The following is a 13,219-nucleotide window of genomic DNA, read 5'->3' as shown; positions in this document are numbered from 1 at the left end:
AAAAAAAAAAAAAAAAAAAAAAAATTTTTTTTTTAATTTATAAGAGATAAATCATAGACCAGATATATTCCAAAAAGAATCATACTGCATTTATAGGGAGCTTTTTTCCCCAGGAAGTAAGTGCTTCAAAGGCTGCCTGAATCAGGAGAATCAATATCTAATCTATTTTATATACTATATCTATATATATAATATATATATAATTTGCAGTTCATAAGTGAGTCTGTTGAGGAAATAGCCTTGTTATACCTAATTCTATGTACCTGTGCTGTTCTTTTGAATATATTTTACTTTAAAGGCAAGCTCCAGCTATTAAGTAGAAGAAAATATAAAGAAAGATGTTTCTACCTGAGTAGAATCGTGTGGACCAGAAACATTTGAGATCCTCTGAAGTTTGGAAAATTCCTGAGGAGTGGTTCTCCAGGCTCTTTTTTCCTGCAAGGCGTTATGATGTGATGGGAAAAGCATAGGGCCAGACATCCTGAATTCAGATCCTGCTTATCAGGATACCACTTATCAGGAGCTATCTTCTCTATATTTTGATTTCTTTATTGTAAGGTGTGACTCACACCACATACTTCTGAGGGGCGTTTTTTTAACAGCTCATATAAAGTTGCCTAGCACCGTTTCTGATACATATTATGTGCTGGGTTAAAGTTAATTCTGGTTTACTTACTCTTTTCTTTCTTACTGTTAATATCATATCTGGAAACTAAATGTGTTATCAATGAAGTTTATCATAACCCAATAGTTTTTAAGGGCTCAAGTAAAAACTAGTGAATGACATGAGCTCTGAGAAGAATAGATACTGAAATTATGCTGAGAAGATTCCTCTAAGCATTTTATGATCATCAAGGTCTATGCAAGTTAAATCAATATTTTTATACAGAGAAAGGCCAAGAGGACATTTGAGACAGTGGCCTTTTTCTGCCTTCTAAATCAAGAAAAAAGCAAAACTTATGTTCTCTCCTTACCATTTTCTAATGTCCCTTTAAACTAAAAGAGTGCATTTTACCTAAGGCATCAATGACTGCTGTAAGGAACTGATGTGAAGAAATAAGAAGTAAAATGGGGTGAGCAGAAATTATATTGTGAATGACATTGGAAACCGAAGATCCCAAATATGGTAGATTTCTTATGCCAAGTGCTTAAGGATAAACGTCAAGTCAAAATATCAAGCAGCTATTATATGTTAAATCGTAAGAATATGCTGCTGAGCCAGAAAGACATGTTCCTTGTCTTAATTGAGCTTTAACAGCAGAAAAGCAATAAACGTATAAATGAATATAGAACTTTGAGGGATTTTCCAGATGTTTTAGTCAAAATAAATGGATTATTATCTGAGACTTGGAAATCTTACATGGTAGTATTTATTTAGTGAGACTTTAACTGTGCTGCAGAGTAGAAACAATCTTCACTTTAGAAATAAATTCTGAAAGTTTGCCTGTAATTTTGATATTTGAAATTTAGATTATGTCTTATAAAACTATGTGATAAATGGATTTAGGTGGCCAGGTTAGTCCACATGTGCCTATGTAATCAACTGTATACCGGCAGTATAATACTAATGTAACTACCAAACCCTGGCTATTGGGAGCAAGTGGTGATGCATTGTAATGGTGTGCCTCCTCCCACACCTATGGTACAGGTTAGGATTGCAGAAACTTCATCTGTACTAGGGTTGAGCAAATAAAGAAAGCACAGATAATAGGAGCCATGATGAACCCTATGATGGTATATTAGAACTAGAGATATTAGCATGAACTCCATGTTTATTTTAATATAGGCACAGAAAGATATATGTGTATACGTATACATACATATATATCTTAACGCTGTCCTCTGAGAGAGATGAAAAGTAGTTGCCAGTAGCAATGAGCTTTCAGAGCATCCAGATCTTGGTTTCAAAGTACCATTATCCAGTAAAGGAGCTAGGGCTTCTTGAAGAAATGGTTGGTTCTAAGGCTTGGCATGGAAAATACAAGATGTTCCTGAAACATCCTGTAGTGCCAGAAAGTAAGGAAGTACTTTAAAACAAAAAAAAGAAAGAAAGAAAGGCGGCAAGTCCTAAGAACACAAGAGACAAGCTGAAAGAGCTTCCATTGTGTCCATGGCTGGAACAGTTCCAACAACAAATTAAATAATGATAGCTTTGGATTGTAACCCAAAGACTAAAATAAATATTCATTAATTCATATTGATATAAATAATGGAATAAACAAATGTGGGGAAGAAGGGACTTATTTTCCTTACAGAATAATTCCTAATAACATATGTAGAAGGCATAAGGGAGATAGAAAATCACCATCAGAACACCACAGTAATAATGGTTGCAAGCAAAATCCCAGCGATTGCTAAAACTAGTGAGCAGAACTCTAAGGAGACAGAAGATATTGGCATAATTTCAGTGCATTTCCCCCAAGTCATTTATTGATTTATTACTATTGAGATTTTAATATATATCCACAAATTATTTGATACTCATACTTATAGAAAACTTAATTCCCTTTTCCTTGAGTGCGGGCTGTACTTATGAGAATAGAGTGTGGAAGGTGACCTTATAGTGGATAAAACCAACAGATACTACTTTAACCAAGTGACCAAAGTTAATACCAGCAGTAGTAAGTCATATTGATAACATGTATCCACTGATACAATGCAGTGAGCAGGGCACTTCCCCTCTGTGAGTTCTTCTCCAAAACCCAGAACCCCAGTCTAATCATGAGTAAACATCAAACAAACTCAAATTTCAGGACAGTCTACCAAAAATATCTGACTACTATAGTACTCTTCAAACTGTTGGTCAAGGAAAACAAAGAAGGACCAAGAAACAGTTATGTACTGGGGGATACTAACAAAACATAACTGAATGCAATGTGCTATCCAAGATTCAAACTCAACAAAAGACATTAGTGGAAAAACTTGTGAAATCTGAATAGCCTGTTGTTTAGTTTATAGTGTTGATGTTAATTTCTTTCTTTTTTTTTTTTTTTTTTTTTTTTTGAGACGGAGTCTTGCTCTGTCGCCCAGGCTGGAGTGCAGTGGCCGGATCTCAGCTCAGTGCAACCTCCGCCTCCCGGGTTCACACCATTCTCCTGCCTCAGCCTCCCGAGTAGCTGGGACCACAGGCGCCCGCCACCTCGCCCGGCTAATTTTTTTTTTTGTATTTTTAGTAGAGACAGGGTTTCACCGTATTAGCCAGGATGGTCTCGATCTCCTGACCTCGTGATCCGCCCGTCTCGGCCTCCCAAAGTGCTGGGATTACCAGGCTTGAGCCACCGCGCCCGGCCAAGTTTATAGTATTGATGTTAATTTCTTAGTTTTGATAAATGTACCATAGTTATATGAGGTAACAGTGTTGAAAATTGGGTGAAGGGTATATGAGAACTTTATACCATCTTTGTAACTCTTCTGTAAATCTAAAATTATTTAAAAATAAAAGGTTTTCTTTTAAGTTAAACATTTTCGAGCATACTATGTTAAGTTTTAGACCTTGGTCCTCTTAAACTCAAATACCGATAAAGCAACTCTAAGACTAAGTGATGTTACGAACCTTTGTATTATATCATGACGGTTCTGAATGTAGTTGTATTCTTTTTCTATACCTCATTCTCTTCCTTATTTGAATTTACATGGTAAAAAGAACCATGAGTGTTTCTTACAGGTAAGTAATTGAAATGCTGTTTAAAATGGACATTTTTTGTGTTTTAAAAATCCTGTGTAGTAGTCTTTGATACTTGAGCTTTAAAACTTTGTTATAAAGAATATGTTGTTATAGCCTTTATGGCTATATGCTGAATGAAAAAGGCTTCTAACTCTAGGTCAGAAAGGACTTGTTATTTTTAACTAAATTTTGTAGCTTAATTTTTTTTTTAGGTTTTTTTAAAACATTAGCATGGGCCGGGCACGGTGGGCCCACGCCTGTAATCCCAGCACTTTGGGAGGCCGAGGTGGGTGGGTCACAAGGTCAGGAGATCAAGACCTTCCTGACCAACGTGGTGAAACCCTGTCTCTACTAAAAATACAAAAATTAGCCAGGTGTCGTGGCAGGCACCTATAGTCCCAGCTACTCAGGAGGCTGAGGCAGGACAATGGCTTGAACCCGGGAGACGGAGGTTGCAGTGAACCAAGATTGCACCACTACACTCCTGCCTGGGCTACAGAGCAAGACTGCATCAAACAAACAAACAAATACATAAATAAATATTGGTATGTCAGATCCCTAATCATCAGAGCTTTTTTATTTATTAGCTTTATGCAAATAAAGAATGCTTTGCAGTATAGTACTCAGAAATACTGAAATGTCTTTAACCTAAGAGTCATTTAATTTTAGTCATAGGTTGATGTCAGTGTGATTATTTCAGATTCTTCTGTGTGACTCTTGCGATAGTGGATACCATACTGCCTGCCTTCGCCCTCCTCTGATGATCATCCCAGACGGAGAATGGTTCTGCCCACCTTGCCAACATGTAAGACCCCGCCCACTTCTGCTTTCCTAGTCTTTGAGTTTGTACTCAAATTAATAATAACTGTTTAATAGCTACTGAATGAATATTTTTAACCTTCAAAGCAATGTGTAAATAGTATTTACCTCTGTTTAGATTTCTACCTTTTATTAATAGCTTTAAGGTTTTCCTTTCTGTTTTTTTTCCAAAGCAATTATCAGAAGCCCTCTAAGTTTTGTAAAATTCTGAACGGTTTTTTTATTGTATTCGTTATAAGCACAAAAAGCACCAAGTGTAGATATGTAGAAGGAAGGATGTGTGTTTCTTCCTGTGTATCACTTTGTTTCATCCTCTTTTTTGGTTTCTGCCTACTTTGTATTTGTCAGTAGTTTTGTAGATGGTGTTATCAGGGTTAGGAGAAACATAGATTCTCTTTCTCTTCTATCTTAGGCAAATTTCTTTTGGAAGCTGAAGAATCAGGTTATTTCTGTGCTACTGTGCTCATTGGTTACTTTTCTCTCACAAACCTACTTTCATTTGCCTTAAAAATGATAGATTAGGCCAGACACAGTGGCTCACACCTGTAATCCCAGCACTTTTGGAGGCCGAGGTGGGTGGATACAAGGTCAATAGATCGAGACCATCCTGGCCAACATGGTGAAACCCTCTCTCTACAAAAAATACAAAAATTATATAGGCGTGGTGGCGCACGCCTTTAGTCCAGCTACTCGGGAGGCTGAGGCAGGAGAATTGCTTGAACCCAGGAGACAGGTTGCAGTGAGCCGAGATCACGCCATTGTACTCAAGCCTGGCAACAGAGCAAGACTCTGTCTCAAAAAAAAAAAAAAAAATGATGGATTAAGCCAGGCATGGTGACACATAGCTATAGTCCCAGCTCCTTGGGAGACTGAGGCAGGAGGATCACTCAAGGCCATGAGTTTGAGGCCAGCCTGGGCAGCATTGCAAGACCCTATCTCTAAAAAATTTAAAAGTAGTAATAATTATTTTTTTAAAATGATAAAAGTTTGGCCAGGCGTGGTGGCTCATGCCTATAATCTCAGCACTTTGGGAGGCCAAGGCAGGCAGATCACTTGAGGCCAGGAATTCAAGACCATCCTGACCAACATGGTGATATCCCATCTCTACTAAAAGTACAAAAATTGGACAGGCATGGTGGCACACTCCTGTAATCCCCGCTACTTAGAAGGCTGAGGTACCAGAATCACTTGAACATGGGAGACAGAGGTTGCAGTAAGCCAAGATTGTACCACTGTAGTCCAGCCTGGGTGACAGAGTGAGATCTGTCTCAAAAAATTAAATTAAATTAAATTAAATTAAATTAAATTAATGAGCTTTATGCATTTTTCTGTGAAATGGACTTCTGTGGCTTAGCACAATTTTATTATCAATTACATTTTTCAGCTCTGTTTTGACTCAGTAACTGTGTAGCATTGTTTGTATATTTTTTTCTAGTCTCTCTTTTTTTTTAAGGATAGTCAAGTGAAGTAATAGGAGTGGAGAAAGAACAAAAAAATCTGTAACTGGTTGTGATCAATTAGTTGTAAATACCACTGCACTCACACCAGCCCAGTCTCTTTTTTTAAAAAATAGTTTTTGGCATCATTATGTTTTATCGTACATATAACCTTCTCCCTTTAAAACATCTTTGAATCTTTTTTAAAAAGTATAATCACTGTTGCATACACATATCGAACCAAATGCTATTTTAAACATTGATGATTGCCAGTAGGATAGATACAGAATGCGTTTCTTTTGGCAAAGCTGTATGTTTCTTTAATGTGTGCTTTATTTCAAAGGTACTGTGCTCATCTTCTGTTCAAAGGATGCTGAGGCACCTTTTATTTGATTAAACACAAGAAAAGCTTCATTGTTCACTTACTGTGTGGTCCCTTTCCAGCTCTCAGAGCACACTACCCATGAAGTTAACATGTATGTAATAAATGATTGCTAAAAGTTGTTTAAAATGACCCTTATCTATTTTGCTTCTTCAGAAACTGCTCTGTGAAAAATTAGAGGAACAGTTGCAGGATTTGGATGTTGCCTTAAAGAAGAAAGAGCGTGCCGAACGAAGGTATTTTTGTATGTGTGTTAATGTTTTGTTTGGGAATATGAGAGCAGAATTGTTTCACTGTATGGATAAATGGATCCATCTAAAACAAGGATTGGCATACTGTGGCCTGTGGGCCAGATCCAGCCTGCTTTTGTTTTTGTACTGCCTGCTGACTGAGAATGTTTTTTACGTTTTTAAGTGATTGGGGGGGGAAAAGCTAGAATCATATTCCATGACACATGAAAATCATATGATACTCAAATTTTATTGTCTGTGAATAAAGTTTTATTGAACACAACCTTGCTCATTTGTTTATATATTGTCTGTGGCTGCTTTTGCCCTACGACAGCAGCATTGAGTAGTTGCAACAGAGACCTTATGACCTGCCACGCTTGCATGCTTATTATCTTTCCTTTTACAGGAAATGTTTGCCAACTTTTGATCTGAAGTATTTATGAGAACTAGCTGGGCATGGTGGCTCCCGCCTGTAATCCCAGCACTCCCGCCTGTAATCCCAGCACTTTGAGAGGCCGAGGCAGGCGGATCACCTGAGGTCAGCCTGGCCAACATGGTGAAACCCTGTCCCTCCTAAAAATACAAAAGTTAGCTGGGCGTGGTGGCGCACACCTGTGGTCCCAACTACTCGGAGGCTGAGGCAGGAGAATCGTTGCAGTGAATGCCACTGTACTGCAACCTGGGCAAGGGTGAGACTCTGTCTCAAAATAAATAAATAAATGAATGAAGTATTTGTCAGAACCTTCTCTGAATAAATATTGGCCCAAGTATTGTGGAGGGTGTGTCCATAACTAAGTATTGTAGAGAATACAAGAAAACTATAAGAACTGATCTATAATTTAGTTATCCCTGTCATCTCCTTGGGTGGACAGCTAACATTGGTGAAATAAAGAGTATTAAATGCTGAATTGTGTCCTACTAACTATAAGAGATGCCCTCTTCTCAGTATAGCATTGCGATGGTGGTCTAAAGCAATTGGAGAAGGCTTTTTTTGTTTTGTTTTGTTTGTTTTTGAGACAGAGTCTCGCTCTGTCACCCAGACTGGAGTGCAGTGGCACAATCTCGGCTCCCGGCAACCTCACTCCTCCTGGGTTCAAGTGATTCTTTTGCCTCAGCCTCCTGAGTGGCTGGGACTACAGGTGCCCACCACCACACCTCGCTAATTTTTGTATTTTTAGTAGAGATAGGGTTTCACCATTTTGGCCAGGCTAGTCTCCAACTCCTGACCTTGTGGTCCACCCGCCTCGGCCTCCCAAAGAGCTGGGTTTACAGGTGTGAACCACCCTGCCCAGCCTGGAGAAGGGTTCTTAGATGAAGTTCTTAAGACTGAACTTGAGCCTAATCTTTAAAAGGGGACATAATCAGGCCAATAGTTTATATTTATTTGTACCTTCTTTAATTAATCTATTTCTAAACATTCATTTTCACCTACTGTGTACCAAACTGAAGAGGAAAGATCAAAAACAAAGCTCTTGTTTACATGGAACTCACCTTCTATTAGAGAATACAGACATATGAACCAATGACACAATAAAGTAGAAAAGTGGAGGTATATTAAAAGCAATACAAGAACATGGTGGAGAAGCATTTTAGTTCCCATAGGATTTGGGGTTCTCAGGAGAGGCATTGTTCAGGTTATACCAATGAACGTATTTCAGACAAAGAGCACAAACATGAACAAAGGCAAAGTGTAAAAGTGATAGTAGATGAGTGGTAGTAGATAGATTTTTGTAAAAGCTGAGTAAGGCCAAATTGCGAATAGCTCTCCAGGCTGGGGAATTTGACTTACTCTCTATAGTAAGTGGGGCGGCCATCAAAGGAGACATAGGTAAGTATATGTTTATTTCAGAAAAAAATGCTCTGGTAACAGAAGAATGAATTAGAGTTGGGACTGTTGGAATAGCAAACCTAAGAGGCCTGAATCAGGCCAGGCATTGTGATAATAAGGTGAAGTTGTTAGGGAGAATTTTCAGAGGATTAATCTGTAGGACTTGATGCCCATTTATACACTAGTATGATTGAGGAAATCTAAGTATTATCTCCTGATTTTACCTTCATTTGCTACTTCTTTACCGTATATCCCCTGACTCATAGTCTTGCCCTCCAAATTTAGCTTGCCTTAAGGCAATCAGCTTGTCCCATGATCCTCTCACTTTACCTTGTGCAAAGGTGAACCAGAATAATGGATTCGGCCTCCAGAACCTAAAGGTTTTGTTTTTTTTACTACCCAGTTTGAGCACTCTGGCTCGTAATGGATGCTACTTAGTTTAAAGGCAAGTTAATCTCTCAAACTGACTAGGACATAAAAGTACTTTGAATTGAGAAATGCTAGGTTATTTATTTCTTTCTTTTTTTTTGAACACAGGGTCTCACTATGTTGCCCAGGCTGGTCTTGGAACTCCTGGGCTCAAGGGATGCTCCTGCCCCAACCTCCCAAGTAGCAGGGACTACAGGTGCCCATCACCACACCCAGCTAAACCCTGGGTTATTTCCATAAACTGCCTGTGTTTCAGATATTTGGAATATCTTCCAAGAACATTTTTAAAAATAAAGAATGATCCTGTATGAAATTACTAGGATTATTTTGATGTGCTGTTTCTCTTGTTTTATTTTGACACTGCAAAAGCTATAACTAAAATATTTAAATTAAATCACAAATAAAACTAGATTTTCCATTGCCTCCATCTTGCTCAAATCTGCTTATCCTTTTCAGAAATTAGTGGTTTTCCCATGTCCTGAAGCTGACTTGTCTCAAAAATGTAGATAGCTAATAGGCTCACCCACTAAGGAAGAGAGTTTTGTTTTGTTTTATTTTGAGACGGAGTCTCACTTTGTCACTCAGGCTGGAGTTCAGGTACAGTGGTGAAGTCTCAGCTCACTGCAGCCTCCGCCTCATGGGCTCAAGTGATTCTCCTGCCTCAGCCTCCCGAGTAGCTGGGATTGCAGGCACACACCACAATGCCCAGCTAATTTTTGTATTTTTAGTAGAGACGGGGATTTCACCATGTTGGCCAGGCTGGTCTTGAACTCCTGACCTCAAGTGATCCACCTCCTTTGGCCTCGCGAAGTGCTGGGATTACAGTCATGAGCCACTACTCCCAGCTGAGAATGTATTCTTTCTAAAAGCCAAGAATGTAAACCACTAAGAATGTCTTATCTGCTTATTCTTTGGAGCCCTTTGATGCATATACCATTTATATGTATAAAAGCCTGGTGAAAAATTTTGAAAACAGCCTCATACACTATCGGATATGCCACTGCAATTATGAAATATTTTGATTTTTAGAAATTTATGTTTTAAAGTATGCCACAATATTTGTTTATATTACTGTCTCCAATTTACTAGTTCCTTTATTTTCTCTCCTACTCTAGGTAATCCTCTTTATTTAAATGGCATCTTTTTTATTTTTTGGAGACAGAGCCTCGCTTTGTCATCCAGGCTAGAGTGCAGTGGTGCTATCACTGCAACCTCTGCCTCCCACCTTCAAGCGATCCTCCCACCTCAGCCTCCTGAGTAGCTTGGACCACAGGCACACACCACACGCCTGACTAATTTTTGTATTTTTTAGTACAGATAGGGTTTTGCCATGTTGGCCAGGTTGGTCTCGAATGCCTAGCCTCAAGTGATCTGCCCACCTTGGCCTCCCAAAACTATGGGTTTACAGGCGTGAGCTACCACACCCAGCTTTAAATGTCATCCTTTAAGAGGACGTCTGTAATTATGACTTTATATCACATACTAAGTTCTCAGATTGTGTATAAAAAGGAGAGGAAAGTTACTATTACAGGAAGACCAGTCTGGCACAGAGCCAGTTAACCAATTGTTGTTGGTGTTTGCTGATTCTCCCTAATAATCTGGTTAATAAAGCTGTTGCTGTTTATAGTTTCTAGAATACATGTATGTGTGTGTGTGTGTGCATGTATACACACATGTATATATGAATCTTAGGAGCTCTAAACAGCAAAATATGTGTTTCTAAAATAAATACTAGCTGTAAATTCTAGCCATCGTCATTCAGTTTTCTAAAGTAAGCACTTATATTCACTTCTAAAAAATCTGTGAAATAACTTATTTAGCATTCATCCTAGCAGCTTAGAGCCATACTTACTCCCTGTGTCATAATACAAGAGCATTTTACTCCCTATTTGCTCCCTAAGCAACCCTTGTTTATGCATTCATTCAACATTTAAGCAACATGTATTGGGTACCTACTTTATGCCAATGAGTGTAATCGAATGAGGAAGTATATAATGTGGTCTTTACCTTAGAGGTCTCTACAGTCTTGTGGAAAAGAGGGATGGATGTAAATTTCAGTGAGTATTTAGTGGCTGACTAGCAACTGTCTACAGATCTGATGGTGTGATGCTCTGTGATGTTTTGGAAGTCCACTGAATGATTTTTAAACATACTGGTTTTAATAGCATCACAATCTATCTCTAAAAAGACCATGAATATTCTTGTTAGAAGGGCACTAAAGGCTGCACTCTAAAAGACCTAGCCAGCTGGATACGTTAATATCCTTATATAAGGAACGTTACAAGCAGAGGGAGACAGAATGGTTACTATTTCAGTTCAGTTCAATTTAACATACAGAGGCATGTCAGAGCTCAGCTGTCCTTGAATTGGATTAACTTTGGGAGAACCAGGGAAAACACCTGCTTTTTTTTTTTTTTTTTTAAATAAGAGACAGGGTCTCACTCTTGATACCCAGGCTAGAGTACAGTGGCATGATCAAAACTCACTGCAACCTCAAACTCCTGAGTTCAAGTAATCTTCCCATCTCAGCCTTCTGAGTAACTGGGACAATAGGTGTGTGCCACCATACCTGGCCAATTTTTATTTTTTTAATTTTTATAGAAACAGGCGTCTCACTATGTTGCCCAGCTGGTCTTGAATTCCTAGTGTCAAGGGACCTTGTGCCTCAGATTACAGGCATGAGCCACCACACCCAGCCATCCTGCTGTTTTTTTATATATAATTTAATTTAAATCAGCAAAGGTTTGTTTCTTGGAAATGAAACTATGGAGATGTCATTGGCTCAAGTCTTCATTTCCTGGCTATAGTCATCTTCAGTTATGGCCTTCTAGAGCAGAGCTATATGTCTGCATTGCTTTTTTCTCTTTCAACAGGAAGGAATGAATGGTCTCAGTGTCATTCACTGGGACCTTGATAAGGTTTTGTTTACATAATTTTTATAGCAGTATTTATTACCATGAGATTATAAATGTTAATACATACACCCAAAATATTACTAAAAACTTTCTCCAGCATCACAAAGATCTAATTTGTCTAATCAAATGTGGCTTTCCATCTAATCGTATCAACTCGTCATAGCATAACTCTTTATGAAGTTGCTTGTCTTATTTCAGTTATAGGTTTTATTTGACCAATGTAAGTCATTTCTGAAAGATATTGTTATATTGTTATCTTAACCCTAGGAAATGTTGAGCTCCCCACACATACTAATACTATATTAAAGTTTTATACTTAATAGCTAACATGGGCCAGGAGCAGTGGTCACGCGTATAAGCCCAGCACTTTGAGAGGCCAAGGTGGGTGGAATTTGAGACCAGGAATTTTGAGACCAGCCTGGCCAACATGGCAAAACCCCATCTCTACTAAAAATACAAAAATTATCCGGTTGTGGTGGCGCTCACCTGTAATCCCAGCTACTTGGGAGGCTGAGGCAGGAGAATCACTTGAACCTGGGAAGTGGAGGTTGCAGTGAGCTGAGATTGCACCACCGCACTCCAGCCTGGGCAAGAGAGTGAGACCTTATCTCTAAATAAATAAGTAAATAATAGCTAACATTTCTGTGACTTACCCTCTGCTATTAACATGAAATTGTAAGTTTAACATTGTGTGTATTCATGATGTTTATGTAACAATTTTATTTTCAGCAAATCTCATGTATTTTGTTTGTTTTTCACCTAAAGAAAAGAACGCTTGGTGTATGTCGGTATCAGTATTGAAAACATCATTCCTCCACAAGTAAGTTTCTGATTTGTAATATTTTTAAATGGGAGATTGTCATAATGCTCTAAAATTTTACCCACCTTATGTAATGTTAGTGGTTTTATTTATTTATTTATTTTGAGAAGGAGTTTCATTCTTGTCATCCAGACTGGAGTGCAATGGCACGTAATCTCTGCTCACTGCAGTGTCTGCCTCCTGGGTTCAAGCAATTCTCCTGCCTCAGCCTCCTGAGTAGCTGGGATTACAGGTGTCTGCCACCACACCTGGCTAATTTTTGTATTTTTAGTAGAGGCAGGATTTCACCATGTTGGCCAGGCTGGTCTCGAACTCCTGACGTCAGGTGATCCCCCCGTCTCAGTCTCCCAAAGTGCTGGGATTATAGGTGTGAGCCACTGCGCCTGGACGGTGGTTTTAAATCTATGATATACCAGTATTAAAAATGGAAATTTAAGACCTTTGAGAAATCACCCCTAATCCCTCATGATTGAAATTTTATATATGCAGGTAACTCCAAAATGTGATATCACATCTAAACTAAACTTAGAGCTTTTACCTTTGGAGTATGTTTCCTGTTTTTACCCTGAACTTTATAATGTGTTGTTAGCTTGTTTTGCATGCTGTTTATGTAAAATGACTAAAGAATAGTTAGGAGAGATTTGATTTTAATTTTACTTTGGGGATTGTTGAAAACTTCAGTTTGTATTGTTCATC

At 38.4% G+C, this 13,219-nt stretch overlaps 1 protein-coding gene across 1 annotated transcript in view; it reads left to right on the top strand.

Annotated features, from left to right (window-relative positions):
- RSF1 (remodeling and spacing factor 1) overlaps positions 1 to 13,219 on the top strand; it is a 174,097-nt gene that overhangs the window by 136,293 nt on the left and 24,585 nt on the right. Inside the window, exons 8-10 of the mRNA XM_017893539.1 lie at positions 4,365 to 4,469; positions 6,458 to 6,537; positions 12,469 to 12,523. Coding sequence (XP_017749028.1) covers positions 4,365 to 4,469; positions 6,458 to 6,537; positions 12,469 to 12,523 — 240 coding nt within the window. The remainder of the gene's footprint in view (positions 1 to 4,364; positions 4,470 to 6,457; positions 6,538 to 12,468; positions 12,524 to 13,219) is intronic.

Source organism: Rhinopithecus bieti, unplaced genomic scaffold (genome assembly GCF_001698545.2).
Source record: "Rhinopithecus bieti isolate Rb0 unplaced genomic scaffold, ASM169854v2 scaffold_23868, whole genome shotgun sequence".
Taxonomy (NCBI): Eukaryota; Metazoa; Chordata; class Mammalia; order Primates; family Cercopithecidae; genus Rhinopithecus; species Rhinopithecus bieti.
Note: the sequence above shows the minus strand (reverse complement) of the source record. Positions and strands in the feature narration are given on the sequence as shown.